This window comes from Lissotriton helveticus, chromosome 1_1 (assembly GCF_964261635.1).
Source record: "Lissotriton helveticus chromosome 1_1, aLisHel1.1, whole genome shotgun sequence".
NCBI classification, from domain to species: Eukaryota; Metazoa; Chordata; class Amphibia; order Caudata; family Salamandridae; genus Lissotriton; species Lissotriton helveticus.
In genome coordinates this window covers 857,981,801-858,006,689 of record NC_136057.1, presented here as the reverse complement: position 1 = coordinate 858,006,689, position 24,889 = coordinate 857,981,801, and the positions used below count along the sequence as shown (strand labels likewise).

The 24,889-nt window shown below is 38.8% G+C and overlaps 1 protein-coding gene across 1 annotated transcript; it reads left to right on the top strand.

The window, feature by feature from the left end:
- The first annotated feature begins 1,598 nt into the window (after positions 1-1,598).
- LOC144771034 (interleukin-17A-like) lies at positions 1,599-22,138 on the top strand. The gene is made up of 3 exons (XM_078655861.1): positions 1,599-1,632; positions 2,446-2,692; positions 21,612-22,138. Exons 1-3 carry the CDS (start codon positions 1,599-1,601, stop codon positions 21,832-21,834), a joined length of 504 nt encoding a protein of 167 aa, XP_078511987.1. The 3' UTR covers positions 21,835-22,138.
- Positions 22,139-24,889: the final 2,751 nt, after the last annotated feature.

The window sequence follows — 24,889 nt, the reverse complement described above, 5'->3', positions numbered from 1 at the left end:
GCCAAAGCGGTACAAAAGGGGGTGGTGATGGATGGATCATCTGAACCAATCAAACACTCACACCCAGTCAAAAGATCTGGGTTTAATCCATCACCGTTCTTTAGCCCACTCTGCCACGCCAGTTCAGACATGGCCATATGCAAATCAGTCTGACCCTGTGCCTCATGGGAACAGTCCAGCCCGAACTACCAAGCCCTGCCTTTCCTGGACCGGAAACAAGCTTCCGAGGACAGGTTTCTGGCATTACAGACGTCTTCAGCCCGGCTTGCTTGAATCCAGTGGCAAAGTGAGCAAGGGACTCACGTCTGAGCATGGCCATGTCTGAACTGGGTGGCGGAGTGAGCTAAAGAACGGTGATGGATTAAACCTAGATCAGTTGACTGGGGGTGAGTGTTTGTATTGTCAACGCTCCGTCCATCACCACCTTTGGTTTTTCGATGTCATAGTGACAGGGAAAACGAGCTGAAAACCACTGCAAATAGTAGTTTTTTCAGCAAATTTTCCGAGGCTTTCAACTGCTGACGTCCATTGAGGGGTGTAAACAGACAGACCCCAGGGCATCGGCACCAGCCTCAGCAAGTGTTTTCTTTGGGTTGGGGAGGAGAGGGCTGGGACCACGGTGGGGTTCAAAAGTGCCTCTGCACGAGGTCCCGCCCCCCTTCTCAAACAGTAAAAATGTTGTTCAAGTTGGCAGGTATGCAGTTACACATTAAAGTGTAATTTGTGCATCCAGGCAGACTATCCTACTGCATTCCTTTATTTGAGTATTCCCACTACTCTCTCAGCGAGACAAAATTATCCTTCCTGCCCCACAGATATATTAGTTAAAATGTTTTCCTCTTTTCCGCTAATAAACTGTCAGTTACAATAATACCATGCAAAGATTAACTATTATTCCCAAAAAATAGGCAGCTAATCATAGCTTCACAGCTGCATTTACTCATGCGGATTGGATTCGGGCATATCTAAATGCAGTCCACTTTTAATGGTAGATTGCTGTACAGAAGGCGGGGATTTAAAGAAATTGTTCAGGACAGGTTTTAGTTGCGGGTAGAAACCCAAAGTAAGGCGGGCCGGAGCTGTGGAGAGCTTCCTCTGTGAGTCTGTTCGGGAGAGGGATGTGATGACATCATTGAGGGTGGATGGGGAAGCAGCCACGGAAATGCCAAGCTGACACCGGTGTGCACATGCTGCAAAGGTAAATATAATCCCATAAGGAAGAGAAACCACTTGCGAACTTGTACTGGATAGCAGAGCAAAATCATAAATTATACTGCACGAGGAACGAGCATACAAAGTCCCTTTTTATGCGCTGTCGCCAGGTTATCCCGGAGCGACGCTTTCCTCATTCAGGCCCGTTTCTTGTCTCTCAACTGGTAGAAATAAACTTTTCTGAATGAAAGGGAAGACCCGGGGCCAGAACGAGTAACACAGGGGGGGAAAGTCAGCTGGAAGCGGGTGAACCAAGAGGCACTTCACTATGGAAAGCCCGGGCGCCCTGAAAAGTCCTATAAATGGGGTGAAGGACCGTTCCCAAGGCAGAGACTCCAAGCTCCCGACCGAGGAAGGCCCACGCGATAGAAACCCAGAAGAGCAGAATGATTTTCAGGACCTCAGAATGCTCCATTGTGGTAAGAACCCCTTTGCCTTCTATGAAATAGCAAAATAATGTATGCCATAGGTTTACACATTCTTTCATCAGCTGCTGGTTAAGCCACTTAATATGTGTGTGATCTTGGGTGAAACCTTTCTAGCAGAACCTGGAAGCCATGCTGCTATTTCATGTCTGCAGTGGTGGGGCGTGAGGGCGCTTAGCGGGTCAGGCTACAGCAGTGTCTGTAAGGGATATGGCCTGATAGAACAGCATTGAGGTCTTTTCAAAGCAACTCTTTCTATGCGTCTGGAGACAAGTTCTAAAAATCTGAATACAAACAAGTAACATCTCTGGGTGTAATCTTTGTTATAAAAAAGTGAGATAGTTGAGGAGTCTCGTGTTGTCACGCTGCGTCATTTAAAGAAGTGTATGTCCATCAGACAGGGAACGAGTATGACACTCTGCAGTCCTCACACAACTGCTCTTGAATGAAGACGTTTCAACTTTAAGAAGAGGCTAGATACCGTCTTCTTAGAGCAGGCTTCTACTGATAGGGTGGGATGCTGCAGACTGGATAGATATCCTTGTCAGAAGGCAGATATTGGTGCATGGTGTCCAAGAGTTTCTTTAAATACTTTTAGCATAGTATATATAGCTTTGCATCACACAGCATTCAGTGGCAGCGTGTCACAGTATTAAAAGGATTTTTCTGACAATTCAAACGTCGTATCATTCTTTCCCAAAATGATGATATTTGTATAATGATCGTACAATAATTTCTGCCAAATTGTACTTGACCAAAGGTTGCCACTTTATTACTTTAACATTCTTCACTTGTATTCCTTCATTCCCCCTCACACTACTGGCCCTTTGTTCCCCAGCAATTTTGCTTCCGACCGAATATCTTGGCCAAGAGCTTCCTCAGGAAAATTATCCTGAAAGAGACCTGGCAGCGAAGACCAGAGACAGGTGCCCTGGTAGAGGGAGTGCCAGGTTCCCTCACATTGCGAGAATTGACCTCCGGGCCATTGACGCTGGTGCTGAAGACAAGATGGTGTCAGACATAAGTAGCCGATCACTCACACCTTGGGAGTACAGGTACTGATTCACAGCTCTTGACACTACAGGAATTGATTCGATACATCTTATCTAAGAATATGCCACATTACCTTGCATGCTTTTTTAACGCATGCCGTTATAACATGGTCATTACAGCAACGCTTTGTAACAACACATGCCATTACAACGCAAGTCAAAACAACGACATGCTCTGGGAGGGGGGGGGGGCGATGGATGTTGGAATAGTATCATTTACTATTCCAACTCCAGTCTGTGCAACACTAGGAAAGGTGTTGGATTTTAAATCCAACACCTCTGACCTCTAGAGCAAGTCGTTGTTCCGACTTGCAGAGTAATGGCATGAGTTGTAACAACGCGGTCGTTGTAATGACTGCATTGTAATGGCATGCGCTGTTCCGGAATCGTGGTAAATGATGTTTACCCTTATTTAAACATGGCCAATGTGTACTTCCTTTGAGAAATGTTTCAACTTAAGAATCCACTAGTTGTAATTTTAAATATTTGGTAATGGGCACACAAAGGCAGCTTGGGCAGTGCCACAAAGGGCTAGGTCAGGCACTTTCTCTATGCCCCTGCTGTGGTCGGGAGTAGAGGAGAAACATTGGACGCTTTCTAATATCCGTCACATTAATCCTCCAATGAACATATTGTTTTTAGGTCACATCAATGTTTTCCAGAAAATGATGCACCATAGTCATATACATATTAGAATTAGAGCCCCATCCTCCCTGCTATTTTTAAGAATCTACTAAAAAAATGACAACAATGTTGATAGATCCAGCAGTGATTTGCCAGCAGATATCATTTGATAGGATATAATAAGGGTTGGTGTCTCGGATAAAAGTGGATTCAGCTCTAGCTTGCTGAAGGAATTTTAATATATTTTTAGGGGTGAAACCTAATCACCCATGGTTGTAATAGTATCGATTTGTTTATTTCTGCATCACTAAATACTCATGGGAAACAGCTTCAAATGTATCCAGTATATAAAGGAATCAGGAATGAGAGGCGAGGCGTGGCAGGGGAGGGTGGATGGGAAGAGAGTAGGAAGAGACTAATGCATAGTCAGAAAATCAGTTTTTAGAAGCGGTCGAGAGCCAAGGGATTCCATGAAGTTATAGGAAAAGCAATTCTGGGTCTACAATTAACATTCAGCTCACCGTATTAATGTTGACTTTTTCCATACACAGAAGACATGGCTGGGATCCTAGTCTTCTCCACAGAGGCTCTTATTTTGTTCCAACTGGAGGTGATAAGGAAGCTGAACACAGAAGTTAGGGAAGCAGCCCCCTAGTTTGATTCGGATATATGACGTTACGACGCATACTATTACAACGCATGTTTTTACAACGCATTTTTTATAACGCAAATACTAGTACAACGCATGTTTTTACAACGAATACTATTACAACGCGAGATAGTGTTATTAATAGTAATATGCTTTTACAACGAAATCATTAACAACGCATTCTGTTACAACGCCAAAAGACACAATATATATATATATTTTCTTTTTTTTGTAAAATAAAACCTGGGACGGGATGCGGGGAAACTAGGGGTTTTGGGTGGGGAAGTGTTTTAAAATGTGGAGAAAAACTGTACGTTATGTTTAATAAATTCAACATTTTTATTAAAATTAATGCTCGAGTATTAAAATTAATACCAGAGTATTAAAATTAATACCCGAGTATTAAAGATTATTAATCATATATTAGTCACTTTTTCCAATTTTTTAAAATTCACGTAAATAACACTAAAATAAATTCAGAAAATATTACTATTATTACCAAAAAAATTAGTCGTAAACAAAAACATTAAACAAACACATAGTCGCCATTTTAAAATGTTCTTCCAAAATAAGTCCTACAACTCTTTCCGTTAAATTAATACCACAACACTAGTTCCAAAATGGATGCCAAAACGGAACGAAAATGCGAATACAATTACACTTTTAACTACATTTTAAATTATACAACGATTATACAGTGAAAAACATATAAATACGAGCCAAACACCATTTTTAAAACAGTTGATTCTCAACTCCCAGAGAGACCAGACGCCAACAGCTGACCCTCTGACCTGATAGCTAAAATAATCCACGATTATATATTAGAGGCATTATATGCTATATAACAAGAAAGTTATTAATTAGTATCTACAATGATTTCGATTAACGATTAAAAGGTTACCACTAATACATTTATTTTTCTAAATTAATTGTTATAATATATCTCCATTATTTCATTTGATTTATAGATACATATATCCATAACTAAGAATTCATCCATATAAAAAGTATATTAAATTATAAATAATAATATATATTAATTATTTATATTTCCAATTAAATATTTACATACATTATTTAATAACATCACCAAATTTCACATTTTTATTAATAGTCGAGGTACTATAATCAACTTTAAAAACGAGCACAGCAAAAACATTTGGATTTTGCCATTAAAACAACAAACTACTTCAGTGTTTAAATTGAAGGTACTTTTGTTTTTTTTTAAAAACACAGTTTTGTAAACGAAAATTAATGATACAAAATACATGTGTAAAACCATATATATTTGATTTAATTTTCACAGAGAAATCGTTTTGAAAAACACTTCAACTTTTATCTACTTTGAAATTGTAATCGACAACTTAAAAATAAGGTAAATATTTCATTGATCACATTATAAAGTTATAATAAATGTAGTCATTAATAAAGATTTCATTTATAGTGTAGGACTTAATTACTAATCTATCTCCAAGTAGATTCAACAGTAGGGTAAGTGTGGGATGTTGTAGGGGTATTAATTACTATTGTAACTCCAGGTAGGTGCAACAGTAGGGTAAGTGTGGGATGTTGTACAACACTATAAAATCAAAAATAGTTATACTCAATTTTCTGAACATTTGTAACTTCAACATAAACATTTTGCATTTAAATGACATTTCTTTTTCTTATTTCATTTTTTAGAAAGTCTCAAAAAATCTTCTGGTAATCAAACATCTCAAAAGACCAACAACTCCAAAGGCCATCAATACACGAAAATCCAACCAGAATCCAAACCATAAAAAAAGAAACAAACCCAAAAGGTATATAATACACATAATGCAACAGAAAATGTACAATGGTTTATGTTTAGCATTTACTAATCTAACTTTGGGTAGGTACAACATTAGGGTAAGTGTTGATGGTGTAGGGGTATTATTTAGTAATCTAACTCCAGGTAGGTGCAACAGTAGGGTAAGTGTGGGATGGTGTAGGGGTATCAATTTCTATTCTAACTCCAGGTAGGTGCAACAGTAGGGTAAGTGTGGGATGGTGTAGGGGTATCAATTTCTATTCTAACTCCAGGTAGGTGCAACAGTAGGGTAAGTGTGGGATGTTGTAGGGGTATTAATTGCTAATCTAACTCCAGGTAGGTGTAACAGTAGGGTAAGTGTGGGATGGTGTAGGGGTATCAATTTCTATTCTAACTCCAGGTAGGTGCAACAGTAGGGTAAGTGTGGGATGTTGTAGGGGTATTAATTACTATTGTAACTCCAGGTAGGTGCAACAGTAGGGTAAGTGTGGTATGTTGTAGGGGTATCAATTTCTATTCTAACTCCAGGTAGGTGCAACAGTAGGGTAAGTGTGGGATGTTGTAGGGGTATTAATTGCTAATCTAACTCCAGGTAGGTGTAACAGTAGGGTAAGTGTGGGATGGTGTAGGGGTATCAATTTCTAATCTAACTCCAGGTAGGTGCAACAGTAGGGTAAGTGTGTGATGGTGTAGGGGTATCAATTTCTATTCTAACTCCAGGTAGGTGCAACAGTAAGGTAAGTGTGGGATGTTGTACAACACTATAAAATCAAAAATAGTTATACTCAAATTTCTGAACATTTGTAACTTCAACATAAACATTTTGCATTTAAATGACATTTCTTTTTCTTGTTTCATTTTTTAGAAACTCTCAAAAAATCTTCTGATAATCAAACATCTCAAAAGCCCAACAACTTCAAAGGCCATCAATACACGAAAATCCAACCAGAATCCAAACCATAAAAAAAGAAACAAACCCAAAAGGTATATAAAACACATAATGCAACAGAAAATGTACAATGGTTTATGTTTAGCATTTACTAATCTAACTTTGGGTAGGTACAACATTAGGGTAAGTGTGGATGGTGTAGGGGTATTATTTAGTAATCTAACTCCAGGTAGGTGCAACAGTAGGGTAAGTGTGGGATGGTGTAGGGGTATCAATTTCTATTCTAACTCCAGGTAGGTGCAACAGTTGGGTAAGTGTGGGATGGTGTAGGGGTATCAATTTCTATTCTAACTCCAGGTAGGTGCAACAGTAGGGTAAGTGTGGGATGTTGCAGGGGTATTAATTGCTAATCTAACTCCAGGTAGGTGCAACAGTATGGTAAGTGTGGGATGTTGTAGGGGTATTATTTGCTAATCTAACTGCAGGTAGGTGTAACAGTAGGGTAAGTGTGGGATGGTGTAGGGGTATCAATTTCTATTCTAACTCCAGGTAGGTGCAACAGTAGGGTAAGTGTGTGATGGTGTAGGGGTATCAATTCCTATTCTAACTCCAGGTAGGTGCAACAGTAGGGTAAGTGTGGGATGTTGTACAACACTATAAAATCAAAAATATTTATACTCAAATTTCTGAACATTTGTAACTTCAACATAAACATTTTGCATTTAAATGACATTTCTTTTTCTTATTTCATTTTTTAGAAACTCTCAAGAAATCTTCTGGTAATCAAACATCTCAAAAGACCAACAACTCCAAAGGCCAGCAATACACGAAAATCCAACCAGAATCCAAACCATAAAGAAAGAAACAAACCCAAAAGGTATATAAAACACATAATGCAACAGAAAATGTACAATGGTTTATGTTTAGCATTTATTAATCTAACTTTAGGTAGGTACAACAGTAGGGTTAGTGTGGGATGGTGTAGGGGTATCAATTTCTATTCTAACTCCAGGTAGGTGCAACAGTAGGGTAAGTGTGTGATGGTGTAGGGGTATCAATTTCTATTCTAACTCCAGGTAGGTGCAACAGTAGAGTAAGTGTGGGATGGTGTAGGATTTTTATTTATTAATCTAACTCCAGGTAGGTGCAACAGAAGGGTAAGTGTGGGATGATGTAGGGGTATCAATTACTATTGTAACTCCAGGTAGGTGCAACAGTAGGGTAAGTGTGGGATGTTGTAGGGGTATTAATTACTAATCTAACTCCAGATAGGTGCAACAGTAGGGTAAGTGTGGGATGGTGTAGGGGTATCAATTTCTATTCTAACTCCAGGTAGGTGCAACAGTAGGGTAAGTGTGGGATGTTGTAGGGGTATCAATTTCTATTCTAACTCCAGGTAGGTGCAACAGTAGGGTTAGTGTGGGATGGTGTAGGGGTATCAATTTCTATTCTAACTCCAGGTAGGTGCAACAGTAGGGTAAGTGTGGGATGTTGTATAACACTATAAAATCAAAAATAGTTATACTCAAATTTCTGAACATTTGTTACTTCAACATAAACATTTTGCATTTAAATGACATTTCTTTTTCTTATTTCATTTTTTAGAAACTCTCAAAAAATCTTCTGGTAATCAAACATCTCAAAAGACCAACAATTCCAAAGGCCAGCAATATACGAAAATCCAACCAGAATCCAAACCATAAAGAAAGAAACAAACCCAAAAGGTATATAAAACACATAATGCAACAGAGAATGTACAATGGTTTATGTTTAGCATTTACTAATCTAACTTTGGGTAGGTACAACATTAGGGTCAGTGTGGATGGTGTAGGGGTATTATTTAGTAATCTAACTCCAGGTAGGTGCAACAGTAGGGTAAGTGTGGGATGGTGTAGGGGTATCAATTTCTATTCTAACTCCAGGTAGGTGCAACAGTAGGGTAAGTGTGGGATGGTGTAGGTGTATCAATTACTAATCTAACTCCAGATAGGTGCAACAGTAGGGTAAGTGTGGGATGTTGTAGGGGTATTAATTACTATTGTAACTCCAGGTAGGTGTAACAGTAGGGTAAGTATAGGATGGTGTAGGAGTATTATTTACTAATCTAACTCTAGGTAGATGCAACAGTAGGGTAAGTGTGAGATGGTGTAGGGGTATTATTTACTAATGTAACTCCAAGTAGGTGCAACAGTAAGGTAAGTGTAGGATGCTGTAGGAGTATCAATTACTAATCTAACTTCAGGAAGGTGTTACAGTAGGGTAAGTGTGGGTTGGTGTAGGGATATTGAAAGGTTTTTAAAAAAATGACAGAAAATTAACATTTCAAATGTTTGCAACACTGTGATTTAAAAAAATGTAACATTAAAATTAAAATCTTTAGCATTATTTATAATCATACAAAATAATGAAAAAAATTTTTTTTTCCTCCAACAGATAATGTCTACCCATGAAAGAGCCTCCTACATAAAATCCAGGAAAGGAAATAAACTATTAAACCATGCAGGATACATATATGCTAAAGAAAGATAAGTTTTCCTAGGAATCATTGGAGGTGTGTGCAATACTACACATCCCATTGCAGCGGCAGAGCAGTTACCCATGATGATGTTATTGTTAAAACTACTGAACACAACCACTCTGCCTCTGCAATGGAAATTGATGTTAGGGAAACTATTAATGAGATGAAAGAACTAGCAAGCACCTCCAATGATTCCACAGGATCCATTTTGAGAGTTGTTGCACAACATGTCCCCTCTCATGTTGTTACTAATATGCCTATAATTCCAAATTTGAAACAAATTATTCAAAGACAAAAACAGGCAAGTAACACTCAAACTATAACACCTAAACTATAACACCTCATACTTTTTCTGACATTGTTATTCCACATGAACTTACCGTTTCTTTCGCTGATGAACCCTTTCTTCTGCATGATAATGAAAACCCGCAGAAACGTACTTTAATTTTTAGTACTCCCCGCAACCTTGTAAAGTTAGAAAACAGTGAAATTTGGTTGATGGATGGGACGTTTAAAAGTACACCCCATCCATTCTACCAAATTTACACACTTCACGCCAAAATTAACCATAATGTAATTCCCTTAGTATACAGTTTGGGCCCTACATCTAAACATCATCCAGGAATTTTGAAGGTCTTGTCATGGAATGTTGCAGGTATTGCCAATAAAATTCACACTGACGACTGGGAATCCATAGTAACTAATAGTGATGTCTGTCTCTTTCAAGAGACTTGGGCTAGGGAATCTTTGTCCAGAACGGGGTATGCAATTTTTGAAATTAAGGCCAGATGGAGTGGTAAGGGGAGGCCCTCAGGTGGCTTGGCGGTGTGGGTAGCCTGTCACATTGGCTGTACTGCAGAGAACATAGTAACATCCTCGCAGGACATACAGTGTGCTATATTGAAGTGGCCTAACGCCCCTAAGCTAGCAATTATAAATGTTTACTCCCGTCCTGTTGGTCCAACCATGGAGTCTCCCACACTTGAGGACCTTTCGTCCTTTCTGGGCCAGTTACCTGCAGATTGCAAGATTGTGATGGGTGGTGACTTTAATTGTCACTTTGAACCCCTAGAAGGGCTGAGGGAGGGAGCTCTCACTGCAGAAGACGATTTCTGGGGCGTCCCGGTGTGCCAATCTCCCCATCCCAAATCATGGTCTCCACTGGCGGTACAAATTATGTCTTTGACGCTAAATTCAGCGATAAGGGCGTGTAATGGACGAACAATTTCAGATACCCCCTCACATTGTACCTTTAATAGGAAAGACCACGAGTCACGCCTGGACTATATTTTTGTAGACATTAGCTTGTGGCCTAAGGTCGAGGATTTTAAAATAATTACACGTACAGACAGTGACCACAATGCACTTTTACTACACTTGGTGCATTCTGTATTAGCACCCGGCCCCCAGCCTTCTGAGATCAGGGAGCATCCATGTAATTTGGTACTCACCTCGAATAGGCGTAGGGTTAAATGGGAGAAACTGGCAAACTCAAAAGATAGCACTAGGAAATTGTATGAGCTAGCACTCCCCAAGTTAGAAGAGCTGGACAAATTAATTAATCAATCTAGCCCCCAGGACTTTAACAAGAGACTAACCCAAATCCATGAGGAGCTGGTGGGTGCTATGGGTGAGGTCCTCTACCCAGAGGTAGCGCGGCGTAAGCAAAAGACTCAGGCCTCTTCCTGGTACAACTCAGCCTGTAAAAAGGCCAAGACTGAACTAATAACAGCAGTAAAAGCAGGTAAAAACAGGACTAGGGTGGCTGAGCTTAGGCGTGAATACAAGGATGTAATGGTCCGGGCAAGGTCAGACTGGAACTGGGATAGATGGCAGGATCTCTCTTGTGCCCTTGAAATGAGGGACTCAAGGAGATTTTGGTCACTGGTAAACATCGGTTCAGGTGAACCAAAAGCTGCAGTAGAGCCCAATATTGCAGCTTCAGCGTGGGAAGCCCACTTTGGTAAACTTTATGAAGAAAGCTCTGATGATACCAATGTTGCGGTTGCTGCCTTTCTGTCCCAGCCTAGTGACAAGTTGGAGTTCAGTCTTGGGGAGGTGGCCAGCGCTATAGATAGGCTGGCGATGGGGAAAGCACCGGGACTTCACAAGCAGCCTGGTGACCTTTTTAGGTCCCACCCTGAAATCTGGGCCCCGTACCTCCACATTCTTTTCAATTCTATTGCAGGTGGCATGGAGATCCCCTGAACTTGGCTGGGGGCGGAGATAGTACCCATTTTTAAAAAGGGCTGTACTCTTCTCCCAGTCAATTACAGGCCAATCAGCCTTATAGACGTGCCTCAAAAGCTCTTTTCCCGCCTCATATTGGACCATCTCCTGGACTGGATGGAGGTAGAGATATTCTAAGTCCTCTTCAGGCCGGCTTCAGGAAAAAAACGTCCACCATGGACCAGATCTTCCGCCTTGTTCTCCTCTATTGGAAAACTGTGAGGATTGAGGGGGGGAGGCTGTACATGGTGTTCGTAGACCTGAGGTCAGCATTCGACCTAGTCCCCCGAAAAAAACTCTGGGAGGTTTTAAATGAGATGGGAGTCCCTGCGCATCTCTTACAGGCCATAATCAGACTTCATGAAGGTAATTTTGCCCAGGTCCGGCGTGGGAGGGGTGGACTTTTGTCAAACAAATTTCCTGTCCTTAGGGGGGTAAGGCAGGGTTGCGTTCTGGCGCCAACCCTGTTTTGCCTATATGTTAATAACGTCTTATCCCATCTTAGTAATGTTAAGGACAATGATGCCCCTTTTTTGGCAGGCAGGAGGGTGCCGGCCATCATGTTTGCCGATGACACCCTCCTGCTTTCCAAATCTCCGATGGGGATACAGCGGACCCTGGATGGATTTGGTCTTTTTTGTAGACAGTATGGTCTAGAGATTAATACAGGGAAGACCAAATTCATGATTTTCAACCCCTCCCCCAAGACAAGATCAAATCCTTCATTAAGTTCTGTAAGCCTGGAGAGGGTAAAAACGTTTCAGTACTTAGGGGTAACCTTGCATGAGAACCTAGCATGGGAACCACAGATAGCAAGTTCTCGGATTAGGCTGTCTCAATTATCTGGGGCGATTTTGAAGGTTACGAACACCTCCACCTTCAAACCAATCGCCCCGGCAATTGAAATGTACAAAACGCAAGCTAAGGCGGCTGCAGTATATGGCAGCGAGCTGTGGGGGCATAAGGCTGGGAAAGCGCTGACGAGCATAGAAAACAACTTCATGAGACGACTTCTGGGCCTCCCCCGTGGCACACCCCTGACTCCTCTAAGATTAGATATGGGACTCTCCCCTATAGGGGAAGATCTTGAATCAAAGCCACTAAGATTTTGGCACAGGCTCTGGACCACCAATGAGCTTAAACATTACAGGCAAGATCTAATCCATGTACTGAATTTAAATCAATGTGGCAAAATTCCATGGTTAGCTTTTGTAAAAAAGGAACTGTATCGTCTGAGTCTCCATGAGCTCTGGGAGGCCCCTGAGATAGGTTGCCAAAAAGTTTCTCGGAAAAGACTCATAGAAATTTATAAAGAAAGTAGTCTTGCTTCCATTGTGCTTGTACCCCACAATGGGATTCTAACCCAACGTTTTCTGGAGTCCAAAAATTCTTATTGTTTTGAAAATTTTATGGACATCATTTTTCCATTATTGGCTAGAAAGTTATTTATTCAATGGAGGCTTGGCACCTTGCCACTCAAATCCTTTACGTGTAAATGGGCCAAGGGGGAAGATAAAACATGTCCCGGTTGTGATCTCTGTGACGAGGAGGAAATTCATGTCCTGTTCTTCTGCCCAGCCTACAACAGACCCAGGAAACATTGGCTAGCGCCTCTGTGTAGGAACTTGGGCATAAGGAGTTATGTAATTTCATACAGAATATTGAAAACCAACACTTCCCCTCACATAGTATTTGCGATTGCAAAATTTCTAATGGCCATGTGGCATACCAGGAGGAAATTATTAAAAGACTGATCATTTAAGGATGGTTCTGTTATACATACAGTGTCGCCAATGTATCTCTTGCCTAACAACTGGGAATTGGTTGCTGTTCTTAGTTATTTATTCTTCATAAGTATGTTTTTATCTAAATGTTCTACTAATATGTATTTCTTGTAATGAATGATTATATGTATCTTTTATGGCCTAATCGGTCGAAATAAAGAATTTTTGGATTGGATTGGTTTGCTGCCTGATAAGACTTCTGCAACATATACTGAACTTTTATCGGGTATTAAAAGTAAAACATCACAAAGTCCTAAGAAAATAATTATTGATTTTGAATTGAGTATGATCAATGTGATCACTAAAATGTACATGGATACCCAAATTCAGGGGTGTTTTTTCCATTTTTCCCAGGCATTCTGCCGTAAATTACAGAAAACATCCCTAGTTACAGAATACTCAACAGACAGCAAACTCCAAGTAGAATTAAAAAAATTAACTGCACTTTGTTTTGTTCCTCCCGAAAGTGTAGATGAGTACTACACTGCCATTACTGAATCTGATTTTTACATTCAAAACGAAGAGAAATTGGCACCAATCTTAAATAATTTCGAAGACACATGGATTGGACACCTAAGCAGATCAGGTCGCAGGAGGAAGCCACGTTTCCATGTGGAGTGGTGGAATTGTTACCTGAGCTGTTTAGAGGGAGAAGCTAAAACAAATAATGCCATGGAGGGATGGCATAACTCCTTCAATTATACTATTGGAAAACATCACCCTAATTTCTACACATTTCTAGAAACTTTGAAGAAGGAGCAAAGTTTCCAAGATATGAGACTTTCTCAAGCATTAAGCGGTAGTCTAAACCCACGAGTTACAAAAAAAACTAAAGAGATGTCTGAACGTCTCTTGGGTGTAATGCAACAGTTTTCGTTGTGTGTGGCTCTGGACTACCTCGAAAATGTGGCTAACATTCTAACTTTTTAATAATCACATTTGACCTTACTTTCCTGCTGTGCCCTAAAGTAAAAAAGTCACTAATTAAAATTGGCTAAATGTTTCAATTTTTTTCTAAATTAACTCAAAAATATAATCGGATCTGCTACTTTATTAAAATCATTTTTTTTTCCTTTTCCATATTATACATAATCCAATGTTTTCCCCACATTGAATAATTAGTATTTTTATTTCAAAAATTTCAAAAACATTCCATGTTCTCTACCAACTTATAAACGTTTCAACTATAAAAAATAAATCAAATGCTTCTTAAAAATTAAAAACTGTTTTTTTTATGAATTTTGTTGGATATACGAAATAATTTAGAACAGTAAATAAATGTTAAAATTTGATGTGATTGAAATACGCACTGTCATTTAAAAAAAAAATTGCATTTTTTAAAAATAATATCACACTCAATTAATTGCATTTTGACGATTGACCTAGCCGATCTCCTTGGGGTAAAGGTCACAGTAAACAATGTGTGTTGGGTGATCTTGTCTGTTTATCGTCCGCCGAAGGCAACCCCTACCTTCTTTGACTTATTCTGTCCTATTATATCTGACCTTAGGTCAAGATATACAAAAATTTTGGTTACAGGGGATTTCAATTTACATTGGGATAAGCCCACCTGGGATTCACCCATGCGCCAGTTAGACACATTAATGTCCGCATTGGACTTTACACAGATTGTGGATGCCCCAACGCATGTAAAAGGTCACACTCTTGACCTTATGTGGACCACCGATGCCACTCTAACATTTAGTGAGGCAGCGCCCTGTGTCTGGTCGGATCACTGTTTGGTCTCGTGTGAGGTCCCCCTTAGCAATGGGGCTGTCCATAACTTACATGGTTTTAGGAAAACCCGGAAATGGATGGAAGTCAATCTGAGAGCCCTGACTGAGGCACATCTGGAACCCCCCCAGGTTTTAGAGTCAGATTGTAATTTGGACCGAGAATACTCTGACTTAACAAGATGTTTGACTCGGGCCATCGATCAGATAGCGCCAGTGAGAACACAGCAAATTAAGGGCTCAGGGAAAGCTCTCTGGTTTACTCCGCTCTTAAGGGAAACCAAAACAAAGCTAAGGAGATTAGAAAGGCTGTGGAGGAAATCCAAGCAGGATACTGATAGGGATACCTATAAGGCCTCTCTCCACCAATACAAAAAACTCATGATTCAAGCTAAAGCAGACTATCTTGAGTCGCGCCTAAGCAAGGCCACTAATATCCAGAAAGAAACCTTTAAAATCTTGGCTGAGCTGAGTAAGAAGCCTGATAATGTTAAGCCCCCTTTTGACTGTAATACCTTCCAGACCTACTTCCTGGAGAAGGTGAAGATCATTGTCCAGGAGATAGAGAATGTGGCGGCAACAGGGACTGCAATTGCCTTAACATTTAATAAGGCGAGCGACTGCTCTCTCAATGTGTTCCCACAGATGGATACACTAATCTTGGAACAGCTGATGTGTAAAATTAAATCTGGCTCCCCAGCTGATCCATGTCCACCTGAGATCTTTCGCATTGCGCGTCCCTTATTAGAGGAATACATCATCTCTCTCCTCAATAGATCGCTAGACATGGGATACCTGCCGAGTGAACTTAAGGAGGCGCGGGTAAGACCCTTATTGAAAAAGCTGGGGTCGGATCCCGCGGTGTTGAAGAATTACAGACCCATCTCCCAGCTGCCGTTTCTCTCAAAAATTCTTGAGCAACACGTTCTTCAGTCCCTGTCCTGCTATCTGGAATCTTACCATCTACTCCATGATAGACAGGCAGGTTTTCGAGCACATCACAGCACCGAGTTGGTGATGCTCTCGGTGCTGGACGAACTAAGAGGTAGGGCTGACTGTAAGAAAGCGAGCGCCCTGATTTTATTAGACCTATCAGCGGCGTTCGATACTGTCAGCCACACCCTGCTCTTGGACAGATTGAAGAGCTTTGGGATTAAAGGTTCGGCGCTGCAGTGGTTGGAATCCTTCCTTACAAGAAGGACCCAAAGGATACAACTGGGGGATGAAACATCTGAGGTAGGGGTTTTAGAGTGTGGAGTACCGCAGGGGTCGGCCCTGTCCCCACTTCTATTTAACCTATACCTGCAACCACTGATCGCTGCGCTGGCTGCGATGGACTGTAAAGTCTTCAACTATGCGGACGACACGCAGTTGCTGCTAAGTATAAATGACACCACGGCTGCACAACTCCAATCCCAGAACATCTTGAGGTTCACGGTACGATGGATGACAGATAACCTTTTAAAAGTCAATCCTGACAAAACTGAGATCCTGGTTATACCATCCACCCTCTCACCTTGGAGTGACCTCTACTGGCCCATGGAGTTGGGCCCGGCCCCAAAACCAAGCCTGGCTGTAAAAAGCTTGGGGATTCGGCTGGATGCCGACCTATCGATGGCGCCTCAGATCGCGTCGGTGGTAGGCAGCTGTACTAATATCATCCGGCAACTGCGGAAGTTATCCCCTATCCTTTCAGAGCCCATGATGCGTTCAATAGTAACTGCCACTATCATTTCCAGAATCGATTATGGGAATGCTCTCTATCTTGGCCTACCGAAAACCCTTACTAATAGGCTTCAGGTTCTGATGAATGATGCTGCCCGACTGATCTTTAGACTCCCTAGGAGGTCTAGAGCCACTCCTCTACTACAAAACCTACATTGGCTTCCAATTAAAGAGAGAGTGGAATTCAAGAGTCTGTGTACAGCCCATAAGGCCATCTATGGTAAGGCTCCGGCCTATATCAAGGAGCGCCTACAACTGTACTGCCCGACGAGATCACTTCGGTCCTCGGACTCGCAGTTGTTGACCTGCTCTCGGTACAGGCTAGTGACGAAGGGAGGCAGAGCCTTCTCGGTATTGGTTCCCCAGCTGTGGAACAATTTGCCTGGAGGGCTGTGTGAGGAAGGAAACCTCTTAAAATTTCGAAAGAGTCTGAAAACGCTACTGTTTAGGAGAAGCCTGAGCATGGCTTAATCCAATGCGATTTTTTGTTCTGACCCTGTTATGTTATTGTCCTGTACCATCTTTCCGGGCGCTTAGAGACCTGCAGGTGATTAGGCGCGGTATAAAATTAAAATAACAATAACAATAACAATAACAATTTTAATCCTTAATTTTTTTAAGCAAACTATACCAGTTCGAACAGAACATCCTAAATTCTTTTCTATCTCCTTTCAAAGAAATGTCTCGCTATTCAACCCTATCTAGTTTGATATTTTTTCTGAAATAAAAAGCAATTTTACTATTAATCAATTTTTTTTACCAATAAATCAAAACGAAAACACCCATCCAAAGCAGTTGCATCATTATTTATAACTGCCCAATGTCATTTTTATTTACCAAATAACCAACAATTTCAAAAGCACGAAATAATCCATCCAACCATTTCCGATTTCTTATTACAGTTTTCGTAATAAATTATTTAAAAACAATGCAAACAAACAAAATAATTTCTCGACAGTGTACCTAACCATAATACAGTAATATTTTTAAGAAGCATTTTCTATAAACATTGTTGTTTCGTTATACAAATTTATAGTTGAAAGTACATCAATTCTATTTCCTTGAACAAGCATCTCCTAATTAATTATATCTTTAATAAAGATAGAATTGTTTAACCATTAATTTTTTATTATTACAAATCTATACTTAATTTTTTATGCGATCCGACATAGGCATACACTAATAACACGATCGTCGACATGTTGTTCTTCATATATAAAATTAAAATTACAAACGGCAACCATTCTTATCCTTTCTTTAACATATATGTATTTTTTCGAAGTTAAACATGTATCTTTTAAGTGCAAAATGTTTCTTACCTGGACGTAGATCAGCTTCCAGCTGCTTCCTCCATCGATGCTCTTCAAAATGGCCGCTTTAGATTACGTTTACGTGAATACGTCGGAAACAGCTGCAAAGATAGAAAATGGACTAATAAATACTGTAAATGAAAAAATCATGTTTTTATTTTAAAATCTTTACTTATATGTTAAAAATCCACAAAAATGTTAATAAAATATGTGAAACAAAATGCTATTTTACTATATTTTTTTAATAAAAATATTTTAAAATTTAACAGTGTTATATATTTTTTCCGAATGTATTAATGTAAGCTTAATGTTAATGTAGCTTTTTAATACTCTATAATTAATGATATATACACCTTACCTTCATCCTTTTTCTTTTTCTTTTCTACTCATCCCCCATTTTCTTCTTTAACACCTTCTTTTTCGTGTCCGCGGACTATACTGCTCCAGCTATTGAATAAATGAAGGACAAGTCTTCCCATTAGAATCAATGTAAAAGCGTGTGAATTTTTTTCCAAACACTTTAAAAACCCATATAAATTTTTTCCAAATTCTCTAAACATGTTAATAAATACAAAGAAAATAAATGCTATTTTACTATATTTTTACATTACAAATAATTCAAATTTTAACAGTATTATATATTTTTTCCGAATGTATTAATGTAAGCTTAATGTTAATGTAGCTTTTTTATACTCTATAATTAATGATAAATACACCATACCTTCATCCTTTTTCTTTTTCTTTTCTACTCATCCCCCTTCTTCTTCTTTAACACCTTCTTTTTCGTGTCCGCGGACTATACTGCTCCAGCTATTGAAATAAATGAAGGACAAGTCTTTCCATTGGAATCAATGTAAAAGCGTGTGAATATTGCCCAAACTAATTTTTCTAAAACTAATTTTTTTTTTAATATATTAAAAAATAATAAACATTAATCATTTAATAATATAATTTTATTTCAAAATATTTTACAAAAAAAAACTCGAGTATTAATTATATTTCTTAATTATTTAAAAAATTATTAATTATTATAATATTATTTAAACTAGTTTTAGTTAAAAATATTTACTCTTAAAAATACTGGAGTATTAATTATATTTCTTAATTAATCAAATAATTAATAATTATAAATATTTTTTTAATTTTATTATTCATATGTTTTTTATTAATATTACAGTATTATAAATTATTACTGAAATAATAATTTAAAAAATTAAATAAAATTACTAGATTATTAAATTTTTTAAATTATATAAATTATTTAATTACAATATTATAATTAATACTACAGTATTATTTCTTATTACCCAAACTAATTTTTCTAAAACGAAATAATTTTTGATATATTAAAAAATAATAAACATTAATCATTTATTAATATAATATTATTACAAAATATTTTACTATAAAAATACTACAGTGTTAATTATATTTCTTAATTATTAAAAAAATATTAATTATAAATATTTAACAAAATATATTACTCACATTTTTTTATTATTATTACAGTATTATAATTTATTACTAAAATATATATTTAGAAATTAAATTAAATATATATTAAAATTTTAAAATAACAAAAATATAATTAATATATATAAAAAATAATACTTACGTTGTAATGAATTTGCGTTGTAAAGGTATTTGCGTTGTAATAACATGCGTTGTAATAACATGCGTTGTAAAAACATTTGCGTTGTAAAAGTTTCGTTGTAATGTTAATGAGTTGTAAAAGTTGCGTTGTAATGGTTGTATACCGTTTGATTCTGGTGCTTGTGAAAATCTAGACGTAGAAATCATGTCAGACAGATATATGTGCAGCAGAAAGTGTAATTAAACTTGAGCATAAAGGAACTGTTGTTTCAACAATGAAGCACAAAGCATACCTCATCGACTGACCCTCTATTACATATCAGTAGCTAGTCTCAAGACTGTGCCTCTGTACAGCTCCCCAGCAATTCTTGTAATGAACAAGCACACAGAGGTGCCCACAAACTTTACTCACTGAACTCCCTTGCTAGAAATTATGAAAAGCTCTTTCGAAAGATGTCGTAAAGTAATGAGTCAATGTTTTCTTTTTTCCTATAAATTCCCATGGTGCACAAAAATTCAAAAATTAGGTTATATAGGTTGGGCATTCCCAGTATCTTTTACTAAGAGCCATATAGCTGAATGGGGGTCGGGAAGGGGGCTTTGGTGTCTAGCAAATATGATTATATTATTATTTCTAACATGTCTATTTCTTAAATGATCTGTTATCTTCACACCAGTGAAGTGATAGCATTTTGTCACTCCACCCCATAGCAGACAACATCTTCTAATTGCAGAGACATTCTGGTGGCCGACTGCTGGAAGATTAGTCATGCCTTGCTCCTCTGCCAGCCTAGCTTGCACAGACTGATAGCCGCTACTTTGGGCGCCTTTTGTTTTCATTCTTTCAGGTGGCTGAATGTGGACAAGAATAGTAAGCCAAGTTTATTTTAAGCCCTTAACCAGTCAAATGAGATTTCTGATTAAATTATCTACTTTGTTTTCTCATTCTGATGGTGGCTTTGTGAGTGTAGGTGCACTGAAACATGCATCAAACAATAGAAACCATAGCACACTGGGTGACAAGTAGCCATCACATTGTAATGCCACATGCCTATACTGGCCAATCCTAAAATAGTTAGGGTGAAAGATAACTAATACCCCAATGAAATATCCTACCTTTATGTGCCCAGGTTTACTCTGGGCTTCACTGGTCCTTTAGAAAGACGAGCTATATTCTGGCAAAAAGGAGCAATGCAAATGCTGAGCTGTACTCCTGAAAGAGTGTTTGTATCTGTGCTTGCGTGTGTAAGAATCATTCAGCAGCTGTAGTCCAGAAATCTGCAAACACAGAAGGGAAATCATCACATGCATCGGTCTCAACACCGACATTGGATTTGCTCATTGTGGGGCAATTGTTGAATCATTGCTGAGACAACTTGAGATCCTCGAGAAAATTATTTGTGTAATTTACACTAGCTAATGACGGATCCAATAATTCTACATGAATACACTCACTTGAATTAAACATTAGACTTGAATACCAGCTGTAGAACAAGGATGAAGTTGGAAAACAATGTGTTAAAGATAATATCATATCTCATAATTGTTTTCCATTTGCCTACTGCTATAGGGATGAAACAGGGAAAAATAAGGTCAGATATGGTGGTCACAAAATTTGAGCTATATTACAAAAAAAAGGGGAAGACAGAAAGGCAATTGAGAAATAAGGGAAGCAGGAAAGAAAAACATAGAAGAGGAAAGGTGGGAAGGAAGGAAGGAAAATGGAATATAAATAGGGAAGGGAATACAGAGGGAGGCAAGGTAAGAGGTGTAATAGAGCGATGAATATAGTAGAGTAAAGCAAAGAGGGGACGCAAGGAGAGGGAGACAAGGAGTAGGAAAATGACTAAAGAAAAGGTAGGTACAAAGGAGGAAGGATTCAATAGAATAAAGGAAATAGTGAACCCCGGATCGCCATAAGCACCTTTCTAAAGTCTTATTGCACAAAAAACTCAATAATCAGGACGATTGATTGTTCTCCTCACCTGTAGTATACAGCTGTATTATTGCATGTAATAGAAACGTCTTGTAATGCGCCATCCCTTTAAACTTTGCATTGTTCTGTTTTCTTTGCAGTGTGGATAAGGATGTGAACAGATACCCTGAGGTCATCGTGGAAGCCAAATGCCTTCGCTCCAAGTGCCTGGACGGTAACGGGCGCTCCATTCCCATCAGGCACCAAATCCTTGTGCTGCGCCGGGAGCAGAAGGGCTGCAGCCAGAGTTACAAGCTGGAGAAGCAATGGGTCACTTTTGGGTGCACCTGTGTCCGGGCTGCCGTCAGCAATGCCTCAAACTGAGGACCTGTGGGGCTCACACTGGCCTGGCCTCAGATCCGCTCAATACCTGTCATCGTCTGTCACTGAAGGACTCTTAACAAAATGTCAAAGTCATAAAACCCTACACAGAAAGGCGCGGTAATGACAAGTCTTATCAGCGAGTGCTTGACATATCCATTTTAATGAGTCTTGCTAGGTCATTGACACAACACAGCCCTTATCAAAGCTTTGTGTTAATATCTGAAGCGTTTCAGGTGAATCAATCAATCAATCAGTGGTTTGTAAAGCGCGCTACTCACCCGCGAGGGTCTCAAGGCGCTGGGGGGTGGGGGAAAGGCTGCTCAGGTCAGTCGAAGAGCCAGGTCTTGAGGTGCCTCCTGAACGTGTGCAATGATGGAGATGGTCTGATGTTTACAGGTGTTTAAAGGGACATATTGAACCATTTTACAGGCAACTAATGCTTGTGAAGGTGGGTCCAACAATAGGTTTTATACTATTTTAATTAGACGAAACTATTTGACAGATTATGACAGATGTTTAATCTGAAAGTCCACAAATGTATCCATTTACATTTTAGTAGCTAAATTAACTTCCTATTTTTTGGACTATGATCTTGATATATTTATGTATTTATTTTTCTATCCATGTATTTATGTTTTATTTAAAATTTTGAAGAATTAATGTGTTTCGCTACACAAGACAGTGCACCCAGCTTTTAACATAATTTGTTGAATAAAAGTTTAATAAACTACATATTTTGCACGTAGGTTCTTATATATCCATTGAAGGATCGAATAAAACATATTTAATAGCAACATTTCTACGATTGGCAGCATCAGATTGAAATAACTTTCAAAGTTATGCTGCACTTCAGTCCTGTATCTTCGTTCTGTAAACGTGGATGCTTACAACATCCAAGGGTGGATGTTATGCCAACCCTCTTACTTGCAGGAGTTACAATTATATAAGAAACCGCTATGCATTCTTTACTTTACCAACTATTTTTTATTGATAATTTCAAGTACAAACATTTTAAAATAAACACATACCAAGATGCAACCCACAGCATCCAGGTAATCTCACTGTATCAGCTGGGAGTGGAAAGACCCTGAGAATTCCTCTCCGGGCATCACAGGCTCCTTCTGCAGTACCAGGAGTTCAGCCTGTGCCCCTACTCTTCTGCCCAGCCCAGCCCCCATTCCCCACAAGGAGATAATGAGTCCCACGCAGTGGCTTAGGGGGGAAACACCAAAATGACACAAAGAGAATCATTGGGTGGACAATAGGTGGAGTGGGATGTTGGAGGGGGCTCTCCTCAGTGACCCCAATGACTGAAATTAAAAACTCTGAGCAAAATAGTCAACCCTTGCAAGAGTGGATCTAATTAGTCTTCTTTCCCATTTCAACTTTAAAATATTTTCATATTGAATTATATAACATTTGTATTACTTTATTATCTTTTTATAAGCCAGGACGCATAATTTACAGCATTTCATGAATGAGCTTTTTGTTCAAAATTGCTTCTTGTTACTTAGAGTTCATCAGATTGAGGCTCTCTAGTATGGAAAATTGTTAGATTGAGAGCTCCCTATAAAGACTTGATCACAATAGCATCCACATTTTCACTAAAAACTGCCACATATTCTTAAAGAAGCATTGATTATGATTTGTTTAGGGTAGGAAAAAATAGTTTCAAAGCTAAATTAAATGTAATCCTCTCTGCTGGGCATTTTAAGCTGGTATAATAACTTTTCCACAGTTTTAAATACATCATTTGCTATGTATTCATTAAAAATGTTTAATGGAAATATATTAGCTATTGAAACTGTTAATAGTTTGGTTGTTCGAATTGATGATGAAGACCACAGTTTCCAAATTTATTGTGTCAGAGGACAACCTAGATGCCCCACAGATTCTTAATTTGATACATTAATGATCTAAATTTAAATTAAACCGATTCATATTCAAATTGCAGCTTAGTTACATATTTTGAGTCACTTTAAAACACTGAGCTATCAGAAAGTCTCAGGCATATGAAGGAAATATACACGATGCTAGAAATGAAAAATATCGTGGTATAATCATCCACACAATGAAACTGTGGGTTGTAGGACAATCCTAAAGCAAATGGATGCTATTGATTGACTGCACTGAAAGTAGATATTGACATTGCCATGAGCAGTACTTGAGCTTCTGCTACAGTAGATTGCAAGCTGCAACCAGACAAATCTTTGAATGGGGAATCTCTATTCTATAATGAAGGAGAATGATACATTATTAATGGCTGTAGCCACATGAATGTTTCTCAGCAACGCTGTGCGTTCATGCACCCATGAACTCAATAATTCACGTACGTTTGAGCCTGCTTTGGATTTCTATTGTTTCTGAATTATGTGGTTTCTTTATGCTGTAAAATATTGCTTAGGTATTTTTTCTGAGTATCAACAGAATATATTAGATGCCAAAATGTCCTCTTACCCTCCAGAGAACCACAGTGTCATTTTCTAAAACAACATTCTAAAGGGAACTGTATTTCATAGAAAGGTGCAAGGATTATATCCTTTTTAGGTTGAGACTAGAGCAGCGCGCATGCGCTGCTTGAAAGACTTTTAGTAAGGGGCTTCAGAAAGCTCACCAAGCTCACCACACGCTTGTGCGTATGCTTTTTTTTCTTCTTTCTCCTAGGCTATTGGGATTTGCGTGCATCTCTCTAAGAAAGACAGCACGCAATTGTGCAAAGGCGGGCGCATGTCCTGCCTTTGTTCCACCCGCGGCCTATTGCTTGCAGTTATCCGCACAGGACACATCTGTTTTGAATTATCGTGCAAAGACAGGGGCGCGATAATTGAAAACAGATCTCTCGCTGTGGTGCCCGCGCACCACTCGCGTGCTTGTTTATATGTCCTTCCAATTAGCTGCATTCCAGTATCGGGCTACGTCGCTTTCACTTTTGCGACCGCAGTAAAGTGCCTCACTTCTGTCTGCTCTTTTCTCTGTTTCCCAGTCCTCTTTTTTTCCCATTATTCAGATATTCCCTGTGCTTCTTATTTTTATTTTTACATTTTGAGCCTCCCTT

Bases quoted from the DNA above. Each gene is read 5' to 3' on its own strand.
- LOC144771034 (XM_078655861.1), top strand. From the start codon at position 1,599: ATGATTTTCAGGACCTCAGAATGCTCCATTGTGG. The intron at 1,633-2,445 runs TAAGAACCCCTT...TTCCTTCATTCC, and splicing joins CTCAGAATGCTCCATTGTGG to CCCTCACACTACTGGCCCTT. The intron at 2,693-21,611 runs GTACTGATTCAC...TTTTCTTTGCAG, and splicing joins CTCACACCTTGGGAGTACAG to TGTGGATAAGGATGTGAACA.